The sequence below is a fragment of the Lontra canadensis genome, unplaced genomic scaffold (genome assembly GCF_010015895.1).
Source record: "Lontra canadensis isolate GAN:19392208 unplaced genomic scaffold, GSC_riverotter_1.0 scaffold118, whole genome shotgun sequence".
Taxonomy (NCBI): Eukaryota; Metazoa; Chordata; class Mammalia; order Carnivora; family Mustelidae; genus Lontra; species Lontra canadensis.
In genome coordinates this window covers 972,408-999,346 of record NW_022631112.1, presented here as the reverse complement: position 1 = coordinate 999,346, position 26,939 = coordinate 972,408, and the positions used below count along the sequence as shown (strand labels likewise).

The window sequence follows — 26,939 nt, the reverse complement described above, 5'->3', positions numbered from 1 at the left end:
TTAAGTTTGGAGCATTTGGATTATATCGACTTGTTGATGAAGATTTTCCCCGTTTTTAAGTTCCTCTGGCCTTTTCAGTTGCAGTTTGTCAAGAGCCAACTATAAATCAGTGCTTGGAAGTCCAGAGAGTATATAATTTAATAATTACCAGTGGGGTGTGTGAGAAATTTTCCATCTCTTTTGCACTTGGAAATAAGCTTGCTAAATGATTTCAGGGGATTTGGGGACTGCTGGAATAGATGACCAGTGAGGCTTCTCTTTAAGATTTAGATAAAAGGCAAAATCTTGTGCTGATTATAAACATACCTGAGAGCCCTTAAGTAGCACCCTCAATTGGTCACCATTTGCCTGCTTTTTTGGTTTCAGTTCCTTTTTTTCCCAAAACCAAAAGGCCGGGACAGCTGGGTTACTCAGTCCGTTGAATACCTGCCTTTGGCTCAGGTCATGATCGCAGGGTCCTGGGATAGAACCTGCTTCCGGCTCCCTGCTCAGTGGGGAGTTTGCTCCTCCTCCTCGTCCTCCCTGCTCATGGTCTTTCTTGCCATCTCTTTCTCTCTCAAATAAATAAAATATAAAAACAAATTAAAAACAAAACAAAACACAAGACCAAAAGGCACTACTCAGAATATCAATATACTAAAGATATCCAATACCATATTTCATTAGATCTTAATTACGGGATCAAATCACTTATCCATTTAAAAATATTTAGTGATAGGCGCGCCTGGGTGGCTCAGCGGGTTGAGCCGCTGGCTTCGGCTCAGGTCATGATCTCAGGGTCTGGGATCGAGCCCCGCATAGGACTCTCTGCTCAGTGGGGAGCCTGCTTCTTCCTCTCTCTCTGCCTGCCTCTCTGCCTACTTGTGATCTCTCTCTGTCAGATAAATAAATAAAATCTTAAAAAAAATAAAAATAAAAAATAAATAAAAATATTTAGTGATTTCTTACCATGTGCCAGCACCAGAGGTGGAAGCAAATTGGCTTGAAACTTATTGCAAATCTGTGGACCTTCTTTAAAAAAAAGGGGGTGGGGAGGAGAAAGAAGAGAAGGAGAAAGAGGGGGAGGAGGAGGAGAAGAATATAAAATTATAAATTCAAAATTAGGTACAGACTTCTGTTTCCAGGAAGATGGACTAGAAGTACATTTCCCTATTCCTCCTAGTAAGTGTAACCCAAACCCCTAGATACGATGTACAAAACAAACCAAGAAGACTCTGAAGGGTGTAGGAAAGGGACTGGCTAGGGTTCTCGGGACCCAAGAATGACATGGCAATGAGTTTTCTTTTTGCCTCAGAAATTCCAGACTTAGAGATGAAGGAGCCAGGATATGCCAATGAGCACAGACAAAAAAGCCCCCTCAGAAGCCTGCTCCCTCTAGCCAGAGAAGACTTGAAGGTAGGAGGACTTGTTTCTAGTCACGGCTTTGCCATTAACACTGTGTCTTGGTAAACACTCTCTCTTGCTTCCATTGTCAGCCAGCAGCTAAGTCCAGCATTTTGATTCCAAGTTGGGAGAGGAAAGGAGGTTTTTTTTTTTTTTTTTTTTAATTAAAGATTTTATTTACTTATTTGACACAGAGAGAGATAGCAAGAGAGCACCAGCAGGGGGAGTAGCAGGCAGAGGGAGAGGGAGAAGCAGGCTCCTTGCTGAGCAAGAAACCCTATCCCAGGACTCGGGGATCATGGTCTGGGCCAAAGACGGATGCTTAACTGACTGAGCCACCCAGGCGCCCTGAGGAGTTGTGTTTTAAGCAAAATTGACTTTTCTCTGCTTAGAATAGAAGTAATTGCACACTCCAGAACATATGCAACTTGAGAAATGTATAAAAGAAAAAACTCATCATCCAAAAGCAATCACTATTAACATTTGAGGCATTTAAAAAAAAATTTTTAACAATGCATATATATATTTGATGTTTTACTGTATATAAAATTTTGTATTTGCATATCTATGAGAAAAATCTGTTTTTAAAAAATACATCTAAAGGGGAGCCTAGGTTGCTCAGTTGGTTAAGCAGTTGACTCTTGGTTTCAGCTCAGGTCATGACTGCAGGGTCTTAGTATCCAGCCCCACCTCAGGTCCATCCTCAGTGGGAAGTCTGCTTATGGATTCGCTCTGCTCGGCCTCCTGCTCTGTTTCTCTCACTTAAATAAATAAGTAAATCTATCAAAACAAAACAAAACAGAGGGTGCCTGGGTGGCTCAGTTGGTTAACCATCTGCTTCGGCACAGGTCATGATCCCAGGGTCCCCCCTGCTTGTGCTCTCTTTCTCTCCCTCTCTAACAAATAAATAAATAAAATCTTTTTTTTTTTAATTAAAAAAAATTTTTTTAAACATTTCTTTTTTTTTTTAAATATTTTATTTATTTATTTGACAGAGAGAGAGAGAGAGAGAGATCACAATAGGCAGAGAGGTAGGCAGAGACAGAGAGGGAAGCAGGCTCCCTGCTGAGCAGAGAGCCTGATTTGGGGCTCAATCCCAGGACCCCAAGACCATGACTTGGGCCGAAGGCAGAGGCTCAACCTACTGAGCCACCCAGGAGTCCCTATAAGTAAAATCTTTAAAAAAAAAAAAAAATCCAGAAAGAGAAAAATGACTCGGTGTGTACTCTTGATCTCAGTGTTATGAATTTGAGCCCCACGTTGGGAGTAGAGATTACTTTTTTAAAAATCTTTAGAGGGATGCCTGGATGGCTCAGTTGGTTAAGGGGCTGCCTTTGGCTCGGGTCATGATCCCAGGGTCCTGGGATCAAGCTCTGCATCAGGCTCCCTGCTTGACGGAAAGTCTGCTTCTCCCTCTCCCACTTCCCCTGCTTGTGTTCCCTCTCTCGCTATGTCTCTCTGTCAAATAAATAAATAAAATCTTAAAAAAAAAATCTTTAAAAATAAAAAAATAAAAGGACCTAAGATGAATGCAAGTATCCAGAAGAAATAACTTCTATTTTCACTACTAGTTAATAAATCTTAGCCTATCTTCATCTTAATTTTTATTGCTGAGATTTTGTAAATCTCAAAAGCAAAGTAACTCATACAGAACGGGTACTTAGTAAATTAGGTAATGAATTATAAATACTGTTTTCCAGTTAGCCAAAAAATAATATTGTTTACAATGAATGGGATTTGAGAGCTAATGTCTTTATAGGCAGTGAATTAATAGTAAATTACACCCATTAAGCTAATCATCTACTTTCTTTAATAAAACACATATACACAGAGCATTTAGGGCAGGGACCATAAAGTAAACAATGAGTGGGATGTCAGGTGGTGACTTCAAAGTTCAGAAAAAGCAGTTCTAAATCCAACGAGGAAATCTTTCTTTTAAAGAACTGGTTACAATGTAGTTAGTAAATCACTCCCCTACAGAAACACTGTATAATAAAAACCCAAGCATGCCAATATTTGGAGTAAAGCTTAATTCCCAATAGAAGGAAGGGGGTTTTGCTGTTCTCTGATTTAGAAAAAACATACCCTGCTTCTATTAAGATTAATATTTATAAATACTACATATAATAATAAAAAAATGGAACATGAAGAGGAAGACTAAGGGACAACAAAAGGTAAAAAAATATATTCCCTAATTTTATACATATAATACTTTCAAAAAACCTAATCTGAATTTTAAAAATCATTTTTATTACATATGTTATATATGTGTATTTATGTATATATATATATATATAATTGTTTTTTAAAGATTTAATTTATTTATTTGACAGAGAGAAAGATCACTAGTAGGCAGAGAGGCAGGCAGAGAGAGGGGGAAGCAGGCTCCCTGCTGAGCAGAGAGCCCAATGTGGGGCTCGATCCCAGGACCCTGAGATCATGACCTGAGCCGAAGGCAGAGGCTCAACCCACTGAGCCACCCAGGTGCCCTACATATATAATGTTTTAAAGATTTTTTAAAAGATTTTATTTTTAGCAATCTCTATACCCAACATAGGGCTTGAACCCACAACACCGGGATCAAGAATCCCATGCTCTACTGACTTAGCCAGCCAGGCACCCCTATTATTTTAAGTATATTACAATTATATGTAATTATTATTTTATCACATGCAAACATGATAGAAAAACTCTTATACCAAATATAGACCTCTGAATTTTTTGCATAATATCATATACTTAAAAAATTTTAACAGCAGAGATTGACATCTGGCATGATAGTATGAGGATTCCATTGACTCATTCACCAATGAAACTGTAAAAATTATTTTCAAAAACAGCCATTTAGAAGCTCCAGGCTGGCCCAGTCAGTGGAACAGGCAATTCTTGATCTCAGGGTTGTAGGTTTGAGTGCCATGTTGGGTACAGAGATTATTTAAAAATAAAATCTTAAAAACAAACAAACATTGAAAGCCTCTAGAAATGGCCCTAAGTATAAACAAAACATGAAGAAATATCTATTTAAGAAAATGTGTGAAAACTGAGGAAGAAAGGCAAGAATCTTTATTATAGAATGAACCAAGACCAACCCCTCATTTTTCCTTAACTCAGCAAGGCAGAGACTGTAGGGTTTCTTATTCCCCCAGCTCCCAGTGGGAGGACTTTTTTTTCTGGGAGGAGCAGAACATCAGTATTCCTCATCCTTCCCCCAACCACTTGTTTTGAGGCTAAGTCCTGGGTGAGAGTATGGTTGAGAGGTAGGGACTCCCTTCTGCCCAGCTCCCACTCATGGAATAGAGGCTCTGCCTTGGGTGTGACATGCTGAGAATACTAAGACCTTATCATCCTTGCCCTGGCTCATAAAGTAATGGGTCCATGCCAAGAGAGGCAAGCCAAGAAGAGCCAGGGCTGCACTGCACGCCCTGCACCCCAACAACAAGCACTTGGTTCCTAGACTGGGCATGTTCTTCAGAGAGAAGTTTGTCTTCCTTGGCTTTAGAACACTTGCTCAGATATTTTGCCTGGTAGGAGAAGCAGATCATAAAAAAGATAACTACTAATCTTTTCCCAAAAAAACTGACGTCATTTGCAACAGAGCATGGAGACACTCAAGTCTAAGGCTACTCACAACCAAAGTACAGGTTACGGCGAAAAGGCAATTGGGAGGAGATCTACAACACAAGCTAAACTATAGGCTGGTTTTCGGAAGAGAAATGGATATGACAGCTGGGGTCAGAACAAAAAATCAAACACTGAATTCAGAAACTCTTCCTACAAGTGGGCCTTGACTGGAGTAATTTATAGACCAATTTATGTCTAGGCACAAATTGTTAAAAATAGAGCAATCAGCTGGAAATTAGTGAAGTTTAACAGCTGGGTGTGGTCTCAAGGAAAGAGAGGAAGACCGCTCTACCAAAACCACTGTCATTTCAGCATAATCATGGGCATACCCAAAACTGCACTTTTTCTGAGGAGCAACACCAGAGGCTTAATACTATGCAAGGGCGTAGTAAAGAGGGGAGACATCACTGAAATAATCCAGCCAGACCCTAAACAAATAAGCACATAACATGTCCTGGAAAGGGGTGAGGACCAATACTCAAGAGTTACCACAAGCTACAAAATATTGTCTGAAACATCCAGTTTCCAACAAAAACTATGATTAATGCAAAGAAACAGAATAGTATGACCATACCCCAGGAAAAAGCAGACAGCAGAACTTGTTTTGGAGAGTGAACAGATACCAGATTTATCAGAAAAAGGCATCAAAGAAGCTAGTATGAACATGTTTACAGAAATAAAGGAAGCCATAATTAAAGAAGTAAAGGTAGATATAATGACAATGTTCCTTTAAATATAAATGAAGATGTAGAAATCATTAAAAAAGTAGAAACTATGAAGTTGAAGAATAAAATGAATGAAATTTTTAAACTCATGAGAGGGGCTCAACAGTACCTTTGAACTGGCAGAAGAAGGAATAAGTAAACTTGAAGATAGGTCAATTAAAATTATACAAACTGAAGAACAAAGAGAACAAAAGGAATTAAGAGAAAGGATCCTCAGAGAAATGTGGGACACATTTCATACCAACATACATATTGGGAGTACCAGAAGAGAGGAGAGAGAAAAGAGCAGAGAAAAATATATGAAGAAATAATTGAGAAAAATTCTCAAATTTACTGAAAAACAACTATCAAAGCTAGACAAAGACATGACAAGAAAAAACATACTGCAGGCTAATATCTCTTGGGAGAATGGATGTGAAAAATCTCCAACAATGCACAAACAAACTGAATCCACTGACCTAAATAAAGAATTACAGGGGCACCGGGTGGCTGAATGGGTTCAGCATCTGACTCTTGATTTCGGCTCAGGTCTTGATCTCAAGGTCATGAGTTCAAGTCCAGCACTGGGCTCCACATTCAGTGTGGAGGATAGTCTTAAAAAAAAAAAAAAAAAAAAGAATCAACCACCATGACAAAGATTTACCTGAGAAATACAGTTGGTTTAATATATGAAAACCAATTAATGTAAGAAATCATAACAGAGTAAAAAAAACAAATCAAATGATCAATCTTAATAGAAGAAGCACTTGGTAAATTCCAAAACTACACTTTCATGATGAAAACCTCTCAACAAGGGGCACCTGGGTGGCTCAGTTGGTTAAGTGGCTGCCTTCAGCTCAGGTCATGGTCCCGGGGTCCTGGGATTGAGCCCCAGTGGTGCTCCCTGCTTAACGAGAACGAGGAGCCTCCTTCTCCTTCTCCTTCCTCTGCCCCCCTGCTTGTGTGCTCACTCTCTCTCATGCTCTCTCTCAAATAAATAAATAAAATCTTAAAACAAAAACAACAACAAAAAAAGAACAGCCTGAACAAGCTAGGAAAAGAAAGGACTTCTCGAGGCGCCTGGGTAGCTCAGTGGGTTAAAGCCTCTGCCTTCGGCTCAGGTCATGATCCCAGAGTCCTGGAATCAAGCCCCGCGTTGGGCTCTCTGCTCCGAGGGGAGCCTGCTTCCTCCCCTTTCTCTCTGCCTGCCTCTCTGCCTACTTGTGATCTGTCAAATAAATAAAAATATCTTTAAGAAAAAAAAAAAAGGACATCTGCAGAAACCCCACTGTTAACATCATACTTCATGGTGAAAAACCGATGCTTTCCGCTGAGATCAGAAACAAGACAAGGAAGTCTGCTTCTTTCCAACATTGTGTTAGGTGTTCTAATCAGAGCAATTGGGCAACAAAATGGAATATAAGCATCTAGATTGTAAAGAAACAAAACTGTCTCCATGCATGACATGATCTTGTGTATAGAAAAATCTCAAGGAACCCACGAAAAAGAAACTATTAGAACCAATAAGAAAGTTCAGCAAGTTTACAGGGTACAAACCAATATACAAAACTGGATTCAAGTTATCAGGTTATCTAGCTCTTGATAGTTTCTGTTCAAGGAATTTGTTCATTTGCTTGAAGTTATCAAATTTATTGGTATGAAGTTATTTATGATAATTACCTTATGATCTTATTTTTTTTAATTTTTAAAAATATTTTATTTATTTATTTGACACAGAGAGAGAAAACACAAGGAGGGGGAGCAGCAGAGGGAGTGGAGAAGTTGAGCAGGGAGCCCGATGTGGGGCTTAATCCTAGGTCATGACCTGAGCTGAAGGCAGACACTCAACCATCTGAGCCACCCAGGTGCCCCAATTTTTAACATTTTTAATTGAACTACAGTTGACATATATTAGTTTCAGGTGTACAACATTACGATTCAATAATTATATACATTATGAAACGCTCACCACAACAAGTGTAGTTACCTTCTCTCATTATACGAAGTTATTACATTACTATGGACTGTATTCCCTATGCTGTTTTATCCCTGATTTTATTTTATAACTGGAAGTTTGTATCTCTTAATCCTCTTCACCTATTTCGTCCATCTTCCCACCTACCTCTGGCTACCACTAGTTTATCTTCTGTATTTATGATTCTCTTTCTCTTTGTTGTTGTTTGCTCGTGGTTTTTAGATTCCACATTCATGTGAAATCATATGGTATTTGTTTTTCTCTGTCTGACTTATTTCACTTAGCATAATACATATTACATCCATCTATGCTATCACAAATGGCAAAATTTCATTTTTTATGGCAAAGTAAAATTTAATTATGTATATATACCACATGTGCTCTATCCATTCTTCTATTTTTTCAAAGATTTTATGTATGTATGTATGTATGTATGTATGTATGTATGTATTTGACAGAGAGAAAGCACAAGTGGGACGAGCAGGAGAGGGAGAAGCAGACTCCCTGCTGAGCAGGGAGCCCAATGTGGAGCTCAATCCTGGGACTCCAGGATCATGACCTGAGCCAAAGGCAGATGCTCAACTGACTGAGCCACCCTGGTGTCCCCATTCATCACCTGATGAACAGCTAGGTCACTTCCGTACCTTGGCTATTATAAATAGTGCTGCAATAAATTTAAGGATACATGTGTCTTTTCAAATTAGTGTGTTTTTTTTTTCCTTTTGGGTAAATATGCAGAAGAATTACTCATTCAGTACCTCTATTTTTAGTTTTTAAAGTAAATTCCATATTGTTTTTCAGAGTGGCTACACCAATTTACTTTCCTATCGACAGTGCACACAATGGATTCTGTTTTCTACAAATCTTCACCAGAGTTGTATTTTCTTGCTTTTTGTGTTCCTGGTTATTTTTGATTTGATGACAATGTGAATTTTACATTGTTGGGTGTTGGATATATTTTTTTAAAGATTTTATTTATTTATTTATTTATTTGACACAGAGAGAGAGAGAGATCACAAGCAGGCAGAGCATCAGTCAGAGAGAGAGGGGGAAGCAGGCTCCCCACTGAGCACAGAGCCCCATGCGGGGGCTTGATCCCAGGACCCTGAGACCATGACCTGAGCCGAAGGCAGAGGCTTAACCCACTGAGTCACCCAGGCACCCCTGGGTGTTGGATTTTTTAAAAGATTCCTCAATATATTTTTGGACTTTGTTCTAGGATTCAATTAAGTGACTTGGAAATAATTTAATCTTTTTCAAGCTAGCTTTAAGCTTTGTTAGATGGGTCCAGAACAGCCTTTAGTCTAGGTTCAATTCTGTTGCGCTAGTGAGCTAATTTTCTGAGAGCTCTGCTGGTGTTGTGTTAGGACGTCTCTCCAATCTGACTGGTGGGAACATGAAGCCTGTCAGTCCTTGTGTGAGCTCAGGGGGTTGTTCTACTGGACTTTCTGGTCCTTTTTTTTTGGCCTTGGTAGTTTCCTCCTACATGTGAGCTGGTCAGTATTAGTCGGAATCAGTACTTGTGGGAAACCTCTGCGTATCTCCAGAGTTCAATCCTCGTCAACTCTCTTCTCTCAGGTCTTCTACACTGCAAATTCCAGCTGCCTAGGCCTCTCCAAAGACTGAAGTTTGCCTCCTTAATTTAAGAAGACCTACAGGCTCCATTTGGATTTACTCTTCCTGCACTATGGCCTAGAAACTCTCTCCAGGCAGTAGCTGGAAGAATTGTAGGGCTCATCTCCCTGTCTCAGGATTACTGTCCTGTGCTATTATTTAATGTTTGAAAACCATTTTCACAATTTTGTTCTCCTTTTTAAGGCAGAAAGTTTCATCTAGTCCTTGTTACTCTACCATGTCTGAAAGTGGAAGTTGTCATTTTGGTCCTTATTCTCTCCCTTCCTTCCTTCCTTTCCTTCTTTCCTTCCTTTTCCCTTTCCTTTTCCTTCCTCCCTCCCTCCCTTCTTTCCTTTTCTTCCTTCCTTTTCCCTTTCCTTTTCCTTCCTCCCTCCCTCCCTTCTTTCCTTTTCTTCCTTCCTTTTCCTTTTTTCCCTTCCTTCCTTCTTTCCTACCTACCTACTTTCCTTCCTTAATTCCAGAATAATTAACATACACTGTCATATTAGTTTCAGGTGTGAATTTTGGTCTTCTAAGAGCAACAGACTGCATTTGAGGGTTTTCAAGGAGGCACATGATCAGTTTTTTTAAAATCACTGACTGCTGTGTGGAGAATGCATGGAAGGAAAAGCAAGACAGGAAGTGGGGAGACAGCAATTCATAGGTTACCGTATCCTGACAGTTGATCGTTTGGACCAAGAAAATGACAGTGAGACACATGGGAAAGATAAGGTTTATTTAGGAACTGACAGTATATTACTGTCTGTGTGAAGTTCAAAGTGGCAAGTCTTTGACCTCTATGATAAGGAAGTTTCATTGTGACCCTCTGAAGAGAGGGGTTGTATATAAACTATGTTCTTGCTTCTGGATTTTAAGCCAATCAGTGATGGCTATTTGTAAGGCAGGCTTTCACCTTGTCATAGCTGACCCGTCTGTTATTGTTATGGACTGAATGCTTTTGTCCCCTGCCCCCAATTCATATGTTGAAGCCCTAACCCTCAATGTGGTGTTATTTGGGACGAAATGTTTGAAAGGTAATTAGGGGTAAATGAGGTCAGAAGTGTGGGGTGCTCATGTTGGGATTACTGCCCTTATAAGACACCAGAGAACTTGCTCTGTCACATGAAGACACAGCAAGAAGGTAGCTATCTGCAAACTGGGAAGAGAGCCCTCACCATGAACTGACTTCTGGATCTTGATCTGGGACTTTTAGCATCCAGAACTGTGGGAAATAAATCTGTGTTGTTTAAACTCCCTAAGTCTATGGTAGCCCAAGAAAGCAAATAGAGTGGTGCTCAGCCACCAGTCAGTGATGACTTCTCCTGTTTCTCATTTGGAGGGCGCAGAGTTTGTTCATGAGCATGGGCATTCTTTAAAACAGCACATTTTCCCCTCGCAATGCTTTATGAATGGTGCTTTAATACATAATCTTTTTGATACTGAATTGTTTGCAAACTCCTGTGATAATGTTAATGCATTTGCATTAGCATCACCTGTAAAAAAAATCTTGACTTCCTGACTTATACTTAAGTCAAATAACCTTATCTCACAATTAGCTCAATGGAGAACTGGCATTGAAAGACCTTCTACGGATTGGCCCATTAACAGTTTTTAAGTCATTGATAAAAGAATAGGTAAACAAAGCTAATTTAAAAAATTCATTCTGAAGCCTAGTTCTTTCAGTTAAGCTGTTGCTAGTGTTTTGAATTCTCTTGCTTCACTGCTTAAAGACAGCTGCTCTCTGATGATAGCCCATTCACTTCCATCGATTAAATGGAAATTAAATATAAGAATTAGGAGAATGGACTTTGGTCTGTTGAGAAGCAAGCGCAGGAAGACCTAAGAGCATGACATGCAAAGGATGGGTATAATGAGATGTTTTGGATTTTATTTTTTAATGTGATCTCTACACCCAAAGCGAGCTCTAACTCACAAATCTGAGATCCAGAGTTGCATGCTCTTCTGACTGAGCCAGCCAGACGACCAAGAGATGTTTTCTTTTGAAGACAGAAAGAGAGAGCAAGGAATGGACCACTGACGATAATGGTTTTGAACTATTGACAGGTCGGTTTGAAAACACTCTAGACTGATTGCAAACGACCACTCATGTATGTATCACCTGTCTGTTAAACACACACCTGGGGGTGCCTGGGTGGCTCGATGGGTTAAGCCTCTGTTTTCAGTGCAGGTCATGATTGAGTCCTGCATCGGGCTCCCTCCTCAGCAGGGAGCCTGCTTCCCTCTCTCTCTCTCTCTGCCTGCCTCTCTGCCTAGTTGTGATCTGTCAAATAAATAAATTCTTTAAACAACAACAACAACACACACCTACTCGGTGCCTATTAGATAAAAGACTTCATGCTGTTGGAGTTAGAAAGATGAAGACGATGTACATATGACCTTAAGCACTCCACAACGGACTGCTGGTAGCAGACATATTTCTTTTCTTTTCTTTTTTTTTTAAGATTTTATTTATTTATTTGACAGAGATCAGAAGTAGGCAGAGAGGCAGGCAGAGAGAGAGGGGGAAGCAGGCTCTCTGCAGAGCAGAGAGCCCGATGCAGGGCTCGATCCCAGGACCCTGAGATCATGACCTGAGCCGAAGGCAGAGGCTTAACCCACTGAGCCACCCAGGAGCCCCAGCAGCAGACATGTTTCTAATTCATCTTTTTTTTTTTTTAAGATTTTATTTATTTATTTGACAGACAGAGATCACAAGTAGGCAGAGAGGCAGGCAGAGAGAGAGGGGGAAGCAGGCTCCCCGCGGAGCAGAGATCCCGATGCGGGGCTCGATCCTAGGACCCTGGGATCATGACCTGAGCCGCAGGCAGAGGCTTTAACCCACTGAGTCACCCAGGCGCCCCGTTTCTAATCAATCTTAACCTACTGTCACAAGGTAAACTAAGTGCAGTGATGGTGCATGTGTGTACAAATTACTAATTATTTTGATCTAAGTCTTGCAAGTTAGTAAAAACTTGGAAACAACGCAGTGAAACCATTCTTCCCCTTCTGCCATAACTCCCTACTACTGAAACAACTTTGCATTTCTCTCTACATTCCAGTCTCCCTGGAAGCAAAGAATATTAATAGCTTTAGAAGACTTTGTTTCTTACCTCACTCTCAGGATGAGAAACTAGATCCAGACTAGGCTTCACGTGACGGGCCTGAGGACAGAGCTAGTTTAGTGGCAAGTAGAAACGATATTCCTGAATACAAACTAAGTATTATGCCTTTTTCTTCATCCAGCTTTGTGTAAAATTCTTCCCAACCTTTGAGACTTGGCTTAATCATTATTACTACGTCAGGAAGCCCTGCCTGACACTCCCCAAGCAGACAAACTCTCCCTCTTCAGAGTATTTCGCTCACAATGAGTACTTTTTTTTTTTTTTATTAACATATAATGTATTATCAGCCCCAGGGGTACAGGTCTGTGAATTGTCACAGCAGCAGTGAGTACTTTTAACAGAAACATTCACTTACTTTTACCAGTACTTTGTTCCCTAATTATCCCAGCTGGAGTCTTGAGCCCAAAGGACAGAGGAATGGGAAATCATGGTCCCTGGGTTCTCTGCAGATGAGGACAAAAATGTGAAAAATCATGGCCACTACATTTCACTTTTTCATAAAATATCAGTAATTTTTCTGTTGTACAAACTCTTGGTGTTGTCACTTTCTTCCCATGCTGCAATTACATATTGCTCAAGTCCTTAACGCATTCATTGCAAAATCCAATGAATACTGTTCTGTTTTTACCTTTTTAATGATCTCTGTGCTTTCCTTACATACCCAGTTATTTGTTAAATATTTAATGAGATCAGATATTGTGCTGGATGCTGGGAATGCAACAGTAAGCAAAACCCACATACGCCCCATCATATAACAGCACTGGAAAGACCACCAAACAAACAACCTTAACAAAGTGTAGTAAACGCTACATTAGAGGAATTATAGGGCACATAATCTGGTTCAGAGGGTTATAAACCTCTTAAGTTAAACAGAAGTGATGTTGAAGTGAAATGTGGAGAATTGAGAGATGAAGGAAGCCTCGTTCAGCACGGGAAACATGAAGGACTGGAGGAAAGAAAAAACACACATTGGAGGAATTTGAAGATGTTCCTTAAGCTTGAGCCACAAATAGGGGAAAAAAAGGGCAGGAGAGTTAAGGAGGGACCGTCTCATTTCATAAAGTGCTTTTTTTTTTCTAAGATTTTATTTATTTATTTGACAGGCAGAGATCACAAGTAGGCAGAGAGGCAGGCAGAGAGAGGAAGGGAAGCAGGCTCCCTGCTGTGCAGAGAGTCTGATGCGGGGCTCGATCCCAGAACCCTGGGATCATGACCTGGGCCGAAGGCAGAGGCTTAACCCACTGAGCCACCCAGGCGCCCCTCATAAAGCGCTTTTAAACTGTGGTAAGAGTCCGGGTTAAAGGCAAAGAAAAGCCATGGTAAGATTGTGAAGAGCGAACAAGAGAAAGCTCATCTCCCTGAAATTTAGGAAAAACATTTCTACCATGTCCATTATTTTTTATTCCATATTTTAAGTGATTTTCACTGTTGCCTTTTCTAAGTATTGTAAAAGGAGCTAAATTAAAAGAAAATCTTTTTTTTTTTTTAAGATTTTATTTATTTATTTGACAGACAGAGATCACAAGTAGGCAGAGAGGCAGGCAGAGAGAGGAGTAAGCAGGCCCCCCGCTGAGCAGAGAGTCTGATGCGGGGCTCGATCCCAGAACCCTGGGATCATGACCTGGGCCGAAGGCAGAGGCTTTAACCCACTGAGCCACCCAGGCGCCCCTTAAAAGAAAATCTTTAGGGGCGTCTGCCTTCTGCCCAGGTGATGATCCCAGCGTCCTGGAATGAGCCCTCTGAGGGCTCCCTGCTGAGTGGGAAGCCTACTTCCCCTCTCCAGCTCCCCCTGCCTGTGTTCCCTCTCTCGCTGTCTCTGTCAAACAAATTAATAAAATCTTTAAAATAAATAAATCTTCATTTGATTTGGGTGAAAATTACCTCTCTATGTGTCACAGGTAAATTATATGTAAAACAGAAGTTATTGTGCAGAGCAATTTCTTGACTCCCGATTAACATCACAAAATAGATAAGGTTTAACAATAGACTAATAGGTAATTGTATCTTCCTTTTATTTGAAACCAGTCAGCTCTAAATTATTCATGAGGTCTTAAGAATAGATATATATATATATATACATAACCTAAAATGATCAATAATCCAGATGGTTTCTATTTCACTCTGGAATGTGACTTTATCTTCATTTAAACACAAGTGTCTCTGAAATCTAGGAATTTACTGAAAGCTGCACCAGATTGCTGGAGGGGAGGTGGGTGATGGGATGGGGTAACTGGGTGAAGGGCATTAAGAAGGGCACCCGGTGTAATGAGCACTGGGTGTTACATGAATCACTGAACTCTACCTCTGAAACTAATGATACACTATGTTAATTGATTGAATCTAAGTAAAATAACATTTTAAAAAAAGCGCCACACCACAGAAAATGGCCCATCCATAATACCTAATTTTATGATCCATCCTGGACTGGGAATTAAAAGCATATTCTACACCGATGTCAAGAGTTAAGAAAGTGGTTTCTACCTTTTTCTTTACACTTTCATATTTTTTGACTTTTTTTTTAACAGTAAGTATGTAGCTTTATTATTTTTCTGGCAATAAAAACATTTCCGTATGGAAAACAAAGAGAAGTATCCTCTTTCACATCTTCCTTGAGAAGTTCAGGTTAAATAATTGATTTTAGAGAGCTTCTCTGAGATACAAAACTCATTTTAAAAAAGAATAATAAAAAGAACCAGAAAGTAACAGGACATTAACAAAGCAGGGTAGAAGTGCTATCATTTAGGTTTGCAATATGGATAATTTTAATGACTCTTTTCTAAGATATTTGAATGACTATTTTCTAAAATGAACAGTTTTAGCAATGGATGGAAAATAAAACAGCAATGTTACAGATTTTTAAAATCTTTTTTGATAGAGATCATTGATTAGATTTAGTTCTGAACAATATAAAGTAAGTCAAGGAATGAAAATGCTTTTATAATAAAAACTAACTGGGGTGCTTGCCCGGCTCAGTTAGTGGAGCATGCAATTCTTGATCTCAGGTTGTAAATTCGAGCCCCATGCTGGGGTGTAGAGATTATGTTATTTATTTATTTTAAAAAAAAGATTTTATTAATTTGAGAGAGAGAGAGAAAGCAAGAGCAGGGGCACAGGCAGAGAGAGAGGGAGAGGAGACTCCCTGCCAAGCAGGGAGCCCGATGTGGGGCTTGATCCCAGGACCCCAGGATCATGACCTGAGCCCAAGGCAGATGCTTAATTTACTGAGCCACCCAGGCACCCTTAGAGATTACTTAAAAAAACTAATCAAAGCACAGCAAATATGCTGAATATATATTTACCTGAAATAAAGGTTTTAAATATCATATGAAGATAAAAGGTAGGATCTTATTATTCTGAAAATTAAGGAATCAGGATACACTGGTTTTTATCTACTCAATAGCTTATATAGACTTGTTCCTAATAACTTTGTTTAGGACTTTATAACACGCTGTTGTGTGAAGAATTTATAATGTGATGATGCTTTTGGATAACAGAATACCTCAGTTTTCAGTTCTTAAAAAAACAAAACAAAACCTCAAAACATTCTGATTTTGTTGTTTAAAAAATTGTTTTCATTTTAATGATCTGAGTTAGTAACAAACAAATATACAAAATTGTCTTTCACATTTCCATACATTGTATTATGGACCACTTAAAACTCTGGGCTACAAATGCAGGTTTCTTTGTATCCTTAACTTCAATTATTGTCACTTATAAATAAAGGTGATTTTCGAAAACATGCATTTGTGAACATAGATGCCAAAGTTGTACATGTAAGTTAATGCACAACCAATAGTGTACATTGTTCATTTGTGCAGTTAAGTGTCAAATGCAGTTGACACAGGTAGAAGCAGTTATCCTGGGACAGTTTACTCTATTTGAAAAGCATTTTAGAGAAGCAGATGGAACTACAGTTTAAAACAAAAGCTGTATTCTACAAATACAGTAAAAATTCACAATTTGCACATCCGAAGCAACTTTTGGGACCCAAAGCTGATTCAATAACATTGCTGCTATATTGGTTTTATATGGGTTTATCTCCAAAATCACACATTGGAAAACAGCTGTTTCAACAAAAATAAATATATATATTAAAAGGAAAGTGAGATTTTTTTTAAAAAGTGAGGAAAGCTCTGAAAAGAGTAATAAGGTATGAGTCACCTGTAATTTTCATTTTTCAGTTTTAGAAATTTAAAGAAATTTAGAAACTTAAGGTTATCTGAACATTTTCTAAGCTGTTTTAAATTAGGATTTTTCCATCTCACCAATGTTTTCTATTTGATAGTATAATAGAAAAATGGACGGTTTCTATTGTTGACTTACCATGATAATTCATAAGTCACGATAAATTTGTGACTTCATTAGAGGATCAAATAAGTGGAAACTGGGTTATCATGAAAATGAGAACAAGGAAGTCCCTTCTATAACTGTTGATCTGAACTAGAAATAAACACCAACACAAAGTGATTTTTTATATTAAATTATTTCCAGGTATTTGTAGGGAGGAAAGTCCAATCTTACATAAAAATGTTTTCCTGGATGGTGGCAATATGTGCTTTACCTCTTTAACTCTATCTACAACCTAAAATTATTTCTAGATATTAAATTTCAAACTCCCTGGCAAGGAATGTGAATACTAATCAGCTAGGTATTTATTCAACTTCATACAAAGAAAGGACTCATGAATGGACATTATAATAAGAGTTCCACTTTTTGCTAAGGTCCAAGATTGATGTCGTTGTCTATAATATATGATCAAATGAGAGAAGATGGTACAAAACAACTAGGTCTCTTGCAGGCAGTTATCAAAGACTTGGCCTCTGATTTTATGAAAACACTTGTTTTACTAAAATGAATACACTGCCAACATTTTGAGGGCAACTGCAGTTGAAAAGGAAATGGATTATTTTCTATAGGAAAGATAAGACCAACTTTAAGGAAATGTTCCCGTTTTCCACGGGCCTTACGAAGGAGACATGGCTAGTGATTTCAAACATGTATTTCAAGTGTTACCTAAATGCACGACGGCTTTTAAAAATGTTTAACCATCAGTGATTCAGGAAAGTAAGCTGGGGGAGTAAAGACATGTACGTATAACACTATATTAGGAGATATAGTTATCTACTCTGCACCTTGGAAATGAAAGAAACCAATTCTGTCCAGAGTCAGTATCAGAAAGAAATATGGCTGCTTCCTACTCTTCTCCACTTGGCGAAATCAATTTTATGATGCTCTCACTGCTGATACATCTCACTTGAGTTAGGCAAAATGGATCTAGGTTACTTTTGTTTTCAAAATAAACTAAACTTTCAGAAACGGAATATTTAACCATTGAAAGAAACTTCTATTATTACCTTGTCTAATGGCAGGTATGAAGATTGTTGGATTAAGGATTATTGCTTTTAAGAAGATAACCATTAGAAATAAATATGTAAGCTTAACTCAAATACTCATTTCCTACCCAATGCTACAATGTCTTATTCTCAAATCAAGTCACATATTATCTTTAATTTTTTGCCAGTTTACCAAGGTTTTAAGTATAAGAAGTTGGCCTGTTAACTCAAAATCAAGACAATAGCAATGTCCACATAAGCATGTCTTATTTGGGCAATGAGCAGGAACACTGCTTTCTTGAAAGGACTTAAGGCACTAAATGGTGGTAAAATAAACAAAAAGTATGATGATTAACAACTTCTTTAGAATCCTAAAAAAGGAGATCGTTTAAGAAGGACACTAGTAAATCTTTTTTTCTCAAACAAATAAGGCATCCTGTTGGCAAACACAAATAAAACAAAAGGTCATGTTGAACCTAATACATTCACTGTCTCAGCTAAACTACTGGAAACACTAGCTATCAAACTAAAGGAAGCTACAACAGCATGTATAAAGGTTGGAAAGGCACCAAAAGGAGAGTTCTACCACTTCCAGTTCTAAGTGTCAGGTAAGCTGTGTTTAACACTGCATGTAGCCTAATTATAAATTTTATTCTTCCAAATGTATAATGGTGGTTAATTTTGATTTTGACAAATTGGTTATTCAAGTACTAGTTTAGTAAGGAATTGATTTCCATGAATTAGAAAATGACTGCAGTGTCTAACACAACTCCACTTATAAAGCTACACTAATTCTAGTACTGAATGCATATTCTGGATAACACTGAAGCAAATCTGTATAAACAAAAATGGTTACCTTAAGATAGAATTCACAATAGAAATTCAATATATAACTAAATAAGATTTACTGAAAATAATGAAAAGTGTAGTACAGATACATCAAACATAATTATAACCACATTTTCCTTGTGAAAAATACAACTATTAGTGAAATAAAATGTACAATTGAAAATTTTTCCAAAGGAAAAAACAGTATAAAGGAAAATACTTTTCTTTGAGATAGGGAAAATAGTATGTCATTGTTTTTTTCATTACAATATAATTTGACACAAAAAGCAGTCCTAGAATTGCACCAATTCCACATCCAGTTTCCTGAACATGTTAAGAGTAAAAGGAGTTCGTAAAGCAGAATGCAGTTTCTGAATTTCATATTTTAAATTGAGGATATTCTCATACAAAATGTCACATCACACCAGATCTGTTTACATAATGTACAATACTTTCTGTTTTGTGGCCAGACATGAATATAAACATAGGCATTTGGTGCCACCTCTCTTTCGTTCTGGTGTTTAGTCAGAGTCAGGAAAAAAATAATCAAGTTACTTAAGTGTTATCTCTCTAGCAATAAAGAAAAAATTATATTTAGTGCATGCTTCATCATTTGTCAAAAAACATTTCTGAAAATAAAACTCAGTTACCCAATGGTTTACAAAATAGAAAAATCATTCATTAGGATAAAAATGTGGTGGGATTTTAGGTCCATTTCCAAAGGACTGACTTCCTGGGCAGCACCACTGTCCTTGAGCAGAGGTCATCAGTAAGTTCTATGAGCAAAGCAGGTGTGCCTGACATTCACTTATTGGGCACCCTACCCCCCCTTGGACCCCCCACCTCTGCCAGTTCATTAGTGCTATAACACAGACGGAACCTTTGTGGAAATGTTAGGAACATTTCTGCTGTACATGATTTAGAAGTTCTCCGAATTTTTCAAATAGGTCTTCCACCCATTTTACATTTTTCATACAAAGTTGAACAATTTCTTCCTGTCCTAAGTCTTCATTTCTTTTCTGCACAGAAGAAATCTAAAATAGAGAGAATTACCACATTAGCTTATACTTCTCACTTTATTAGCTCTTCATAAGGGTTTATGGTTTCTGTATCTTGAATGAAAAGGATTTTATGACTATACCTACAAATACTGATTAAAAAAAAATTTCATCCATGGAGAATGATTATTTTGAATAAATATGGGTGAAGTCTAATCCTGTCATTTCTAGCTGCATAAGGGCAAAGAGGAAGGCTAGAAAAAAAAAATGGTTCAAACTTTCTGAATTCCTTCCAGTTGTGTTAAAAGCTAAGCGATAGATTTTGGGGTCCTGCATTTCAAGGCATTGTAAAAATAGTCATCATATTTTGCACAACCATCTTTATTTTCTCCTTTGCTAGAGGTTAGATTTATGAACATCTTTCCACTGATTATCATCAAATGCTTCAAGTGTAGCCTCAATCCAACTTAACTCTCAGTTAAACAACTGGTAGTGCTGATCAAAAAAGTACAGTCTACAGCTGTTTAAGCTTTGAGGAAATCGATCATTATTTTCCAGTCACAAAATGGTATTGTTGTCATATATAAATCCTGAGCAACTTAAATTATGATACCTACAACTTACAATTAAATTTTAACTATCATTTCTTCCTCCCAACACACAAAAACCCCTTTCTCTCAGCAATGAGGTGGGACAAGGCCATTCCAGTGATAAGGAAGACGCCAGGATATCAAAGCAGTGACTGAAGTGAATTAAAGCAGGATCATTATGTATTATGAGTGAAGAAAATGAAATCAAGTCCCATTTATTATGGCAAAGTAAAGTAAGCAAAACAGCTTAAAAACATTACCATTTACAGCTTCTGTAAGAGCCTCAGATTACATGAGCACAACACATAACAGAGACACTCAGGAGAACATTTTTTATAAGACAATACAGACACATGTGTTTAACAGTTCTCTTTAAGACACTAAAAAGTACTACAGCTATAGTCTCCTTAAAGTTCAGAAAAATATTTCTTTTTTAAATAAATGAAAAAAAAATTACCTCATCTTTACATATCAGATAAACATGATATTTATAATGATGGAGTGAATGATACAAAGAATACAGCTGTATTTTCTCTGGATCAACAGCAAATTCCTATAAAAACAAAAGAGTTTATAGGCATATTTATTTCATGGAATATTTGAGCTCTGAATACTTTTACAAAAATGTTAGACCAGAAGCCTGAATGGAAATTTTAAAAATGAAATGACTGATACTGCTAGATATAGGCTTAAATATGGATAAGAGGCTTATTCAAAATAAGAATTTTTTTTTTTTCAAAATAAGAATTTAAATTGTATTTTAGAATCTTCACTCCTTTTTTCTGAATATAAACACAATATTTCAAAAAATTTAAACACAGAAAAATTTAAACAGTAGACATACAAGAGGACTTATAAAATAAAAGAATCCTATAATCTCTTGCTTCCGAGATAATAGTTTAAAGCATGATATATATCCTTCCATTTTCCCCGCATGTATAACATGTATTAATGACACCAATTTTCTAATAGGAAGGAAATCCTACTACACATATTGTTCTGCAACTTTATTTTTAATAACTTGTTTTTAACCTAACTAAAACTTGTGAATCTTTCTACTTATTACATATAACCCCTACCGCTATCAATTATATGAGGGCAGTGAATTTCCGCCACTTTTCACAGTTCTATTCCTATACTTAGAACAATATTTGGCACACAACAGGCACTCAAAATATTTTACTGAAAGAATGAACGAGGCTCTTTTTAAAAAGTACATAGTATTACATCATCCGGATGGCCCTTTATTTATCCAGTCTCCCACCGGTGGAGCTTAACTGGACTGCTCTTACAATTGCGTGAGCAAAAGCATACGTTTTTATGCATTTGTAAATGTGTTTCTACAGAGGATATTTTTGTTGTGAAATAGATATGCTGCTAAACTGATTTCTAAAAAGGCAATAATTTAGACAATGTTTGAGAATGAGTGAATTCCAATTTCAATAATTTTACAGATATGGAATACTGAATCTTATGAAATATGTGCACATTCACTTATCTGTATGCGTTTGTATCTAATGACAAAAAAAATATACAGAAAATGTAAGTACAGTCTTCAGGTAATTCCTTGCCTATTCATCTATTTTTAAAATCTGCAAGCACTGGGTGCCTGGGTGGCTCAGGTCATGACCCCAGGGACCTGGGATGGGAGTCCTGCATCTGGCTCCCTGCTTTGCAGGGAGTCTGCTTTTCCCTCTGGCCCTCCTCCCACTCATTCTCTCAATCTCTCTCAAATAAAATACATAAAATCTTTAAAAAAAAAAAAAAATCTGGGGCGCCTGGGTGGCTCAGTGGGTTAAGCCTCTGCCTTCAGCTCAGGTCATGGTCTCAGGGTCCTGGGATCGAGCCCCGCATCCGGCTCTCTGCTTAGCAGGGAGCCTGCTTCCCCCTCTCTCTCCGCCTGCCTCTCTGTTGACTTGTGATCTCTCTGTGTCTATCAAATAAATAAGTAAAAATCTGAAAAAAAAAATATATACTTAAAAAAAAAAAATCTGCAAGCACTAACTACATACAGATACTATGCTGGACACTGGAGAAAAACAAAATAAGACCAAGTCTCTGTTCCTTGAGCTAAAGCTGCTCTTTCCTGCCTGAAAAGACTTCGCAGTTAATAATAATATAGTAAAGAGGCGCCTGGGTGGCTCAGTGGGTTAAAGCCTCTGCCTTCGGCTCAGGTCATGATCCCAGGGTCCTGGGATCGAGCTCCGCATTGGAGCCTGCTTCTTCCCCTCCCCTCTCTCTGCCTGCCTCTCTGCCTACTTGTGATCTCTGTCAAATAAATAAATAAAATCTTAAAAAAAAAAAAGGTAACTTCTTAAAAAAAATAAAGTATTTGCTTGTTGCAATATTATATATTATTTTAAAAAAATAAAGTATTTGCTTGTTGCAATATTTTATATTATTTTTAAAAAGATTCTATTTATTTATTTGACAGGGAGAGATACAGCAAGAGAGGGAACACAAGCAGTGGGAATGGGAGAGGGAGAAGCAGGCTTCCTGCTGAGCAGGGAAGCCTGATGCGGGGCTCAATCCCAGGACCCTAGGATGATGACCTGAGCCCGCTTAACGACTGAGCCACCCAGGCGCCCTTTATTTTAAAGAGGAATTATATATATATATATATATATTTTTTTTTTAAATATTTTATTTATTTATTTGACAGAGATAACAGATCACAAGTAGGCAGAGAGGCAGGCAGAGAGAGAGAGGGAAGCAGGTTCTCTGCTGAGCAGAGAGCCTGATGCGGAACTCCATCCCAGGACCCTGGGATCATGACCTGAGCTGAAGGAGAGGCTTTAACCCACTGAGCCACCCAGGCGCCCCTAAAGAGGAATTATATTAACTGGAAAAGGTATAATTGTAACAATCCATACACACTTACTTGTGCAGATTTGGTGGTTGATTTAGAAGTCCTTAGAGTTTTCTTATTATAAGTTTTGCCGTTCATTTTGATTTTAGAGATAGTAGAACCCCCACTCTTTGCTTTAGAGTCTCGAGTAATTATCGTTAGTTCGGGAAAGCTTTCCAAAGCATTCTTTAAAATAAAGAAAAATAACTGACATCAGAAGAAAACTAACTTCCCACTATTCAACTTATTTAAAAAATACAGAAACATATACATACATTCATATATAGTACACACATGTATATAGATGGGGTATGGTAAATATACACAATATAGAAATACACGTGGGTATTAAACAGAGCCATAAATTCTTTGTAGTTCTTCCATCAAAATGTGGAATCTATTTCCTCGTCCCTTTAATCTGGATGAACCTTACCTTATGACCTGCTCTATGCCAATAGCGCATGGCCCTGTAGGGACTCCTTAACAAGCCAGGGAGTTCTAGAAATGCTCTCTGTGGCTTCAAAGTAGGAGAAAGAGGGACACAAGTTTCTTCAAAGCTCTACCAATTCAACCACTGTCAACACCCTGCCTCTTGGCCACACCCTGCTATAAAGAATGCATCTAATCCCAGATGAACGGGATCTCCCTGATGAGAACAGTGAAAATAAGCTGCATTACAATACTTCTCTGGCTTCACTACCTCTCTGATTCTTTTGACCTCAGTTGTATAAAAAGAATCTAAAACAGACTTTGACGTATTTTCTGGCCACAGTGACATGGTAGTTACTCACTGATGACTTAGTGGCCACAAAACCAAACCAATTCTAGGCCACTCTTTAAAAAGTCACTGGCATATTTTGTCCTTATCCATTTGGCAAATCATCTGGACATGGAAAACTACAAATAATAACTGAATGATATTTGTAGCTAAATTTAACTAGTTTAAGTATTGTTTTAAGGGCACCTGGCTGGCTCAACTGGGGACAGAGTTTACCTAAAAAAAAAAAAAAAGTTATTTTAAAAGATTAAACTGCGTTACTACTGTCATTTAATACTTTGACTCTTAAAGGGCTCAAGTGCTCACAGTATATTTATTATTCAGAATGAAGTCTCCATTTGATAAGATACACTGTTTTATAATCAGTTACAACCTTTAGGGCCAACTCTCTTCCAAACTATGAGTTCTCAAGCACCGTTTGTGACAAGACACTAAAGATGACTGGAACCACATGGATTTCAGAGGAAAACAGAACACGATTACCCTCAAAAGGCTTTAGGATTCCTTAAATTACTGAGTTCATGGGTAATGGTATTATTTCTAAAGAACATAAAATCTTTTAATCTTTTATAATCTACTATTGTAATATTTTATTATTTTAAATACTATGCATGTATCTTGGCTTTGAAATACAAATTGCTATAAATGAAAAGAATCAAAATCAATAACTGTAATTTCAAAATTAGAAATTTTTTTCTTTGAAAAGAAGAATATGAAAACTAATTTTTCAGTTTTTCATCATAAACTATTGCATAAGATTTAAATATCTACTGAATCTATTAAATTCCAAATGGGGCTTAATTTTAATACAAGTTATTAGAGAATCAGTTTAACATTTCTAAATGGTTAGTCAATGTGTGCCTGGCTAGCTTTGTCAGTGGAACATGTGACTTTTGGTCTTGGGGTTGTAAATTTGAGCTCCATGTTGGGTGTAGAGATTACTTAAAAATAAACAAAAAACAAAAACAAAAACAGAAAAACACTTTAAAAATAAAATGGGTAGCCAAAACTGGCCATTTTAAAGATTCAGTAAATTTTTAGAAAACACACATACAACAGTATTCTCTTCTCTGCAGAAAATACTGGACTAGGAGTCAGTAGACCAGATTCTTAGAATTGGGTTTCATACTACCTTTTGACTTTTTTTTCTCTGCAAGTGCATGTCAGTGAAGAATCTATTCAGGACTATTAGTAGTCTGGTGCCATCAAACTTTGATTTTTTTTTTTTTTTTTTTAAGTAATCTCTGTGCCCAGTGTGGGGCTCAAACTCACAACCCAAGACCAAGAGTCACATGGTCTATTGACAGAGCCAGCCAGGGCACCTCTGGTGTCATTTAATTTTGAACTTAATCTCAGAGCTTTAATTTCCACCTAGCTAAACTGAAGTCAATTTTTACTTTTATGTGGAGTTCAGATAAAACAGGGAACAAGAACAAGGTATACAAATTCCCCAAATGAGTTGAAAACTTATATCCACATAAAAACCTGCACACAAATGTTTATGTGGTAGCTTCTGATAACTGCCAAGTTAGGAAGCAACCAGGAAGTCCTTCAGTACATGAATTAACTGTGGTATAGTAAGGCCATGGAAGATTATTCACTGATAAAAAGAAATGAGCTGTCAAGCCATAAAAGACATGGTAGAAAAAATTCTTTTTTTTAAACAAGTGATTTTTTAGATCTTTATTTTTTATTGTTAGAAGTAAGCTCTATGCCCAACGTGGGGCTTGACTCACAACACTGAGATCAAGAAACACATGTTCTACTGATTGAGTCAGCCAGGTGCCCCAGAACCTCAAATTCTTGAGAGCTTATTTGCAGGTTCTAGCAGGGGAGCAGCTACTTGTATAGCCTTGATGGAAGAGCAGTCCTCTCCTCTATCGGGGAAGTTCGTCCTCTTTGACAGAGTGCGCAGCTTTGGGAGGGACACACACAGAGCGTTGAGGGGGGAAGGCGACACCGGCCTAGCCAGCCAGATCAGCCAAATCAACCCTGGCCATCAATGGGGTCACAGATGTGGCAGCCAGATCGCCCTCACATCCAGAACCTTAAATTCTTATTAGTATATGAAAGAAGCCAATCTGAAAAGGCTACATATAATATGGTTTTCAACTACAGGACATCCTGGAAAAGATAAAACTACAGCGATAGTAAAAAGATCGGTGGTTGCCAGAGGTTAGGTGGGGACGGAGGGAGGGATGAATAGAGCACAGACGATTTTCAGGGCAGTGAAACTAAAGCAGGACATTTCAATAGTCATTACACTTTTCTCCAGACCAACAGAATGTACAGCACCATGAGCGAGGCATGCAAACTATGGGCTTGAGGTTAGAAGGATGAGTCAATGTAGGTTTATCAGTTATGACAAATGTACCACTCGGTGGGACATGTTGATAATGGGGGCAGCTGTTCATGTGTGGTAGATGGGAACTCTCTGTACTTTCTGTTCAGTTTTGCTGTGAACCTAAAACTGCTATAAAAATAGTCTCTTGGTAAAAATAAAAAGCTATACAAATGTATTAAAAAAACTTCTCCCAAGGTAGATATGATCAAATGATTCCAAACGTTTTATGTTATACTTTCAATAAGAAAAGCTAGGAATTTTTTGACTATGAAGTAGCTTCTGTGATAAATTTTCTGTGTTTAGATTAGCTTCTTGTTGTTCTCTATTTCTGATAACACCAAAACCACTTTAGAGTTCCAATATATATCTGCCATTATGTTAAGATCAGTTTTTCCTCAGATACTGAGTAAGTCAGGCATGTAAGGGAATTTTGATAACTATACAAGGAAAGGCCAATTATAATTGTAGATGAAATATGAAAATTTTGAAAGGTTTAAAAGAAAAATAACTAAAATTTGGTAATTTAAAGGAAGTACTTTTGAAAGCATTTGGAAATTATGTAGAATGAATTCTAGATGAATATAAAGCCTAAAAAATGAATTTAAGCAGAGAAAAGCAAATGATTAACACTAAGAAAGGACTTAATAAAATAAAAAGATAAGCAAACCAGACTCGTAATGAATAAAAATCAAATTTTCATTGGGTGAAAAACTGAACAAAGATGAGAAGCACTTTCATAAATTTCCTGCCTATTACACTTAAGGCTTTGATTGTCAGGGAGTTTGCTAATAAATAATCTGA

The 26,939-nt window shown here is 37.6% G+C and overlaps 1 protein-coding gene across 4 annotated transcripts in view; it reads right to left on the bottom strand.

The window, feature by feature from the left end:
- Window positions 1-15,965: 15,965 nt before the first annotated feature.
- QSER1 (glutamine and serine rich 1) overlaps window positions 15,966-26,939 on the bottom strand; it is a 76,946-nt gene continuing 65,972 nt past the window's right edge. For all 4 annotated transcript variants that reach the window (XM_032841031.1, XM_032841032.1, XM_032841034.1 and 1 more), the window contains 3 exons: window positions 23,050-23,202; window positions 20,626-20,721; window positions 15,966-19,614 (listed from right to left, as the gene is read on the bottom strand). In XM_032841031.1, the coding sequence (XP_032696922.1) occupies window positions 19,474-19,614; window positions 20,626-20,721; window positions 23,050-23,202 (390 nt within the window). In that variant the 3' untranslated portion in view covers window positions 15,966-19,473. The remainder of the gene's footprint in view (window positions 19,615-20,625; window positions 20,722-23,049; window positions 23,203-26,939) is intronic.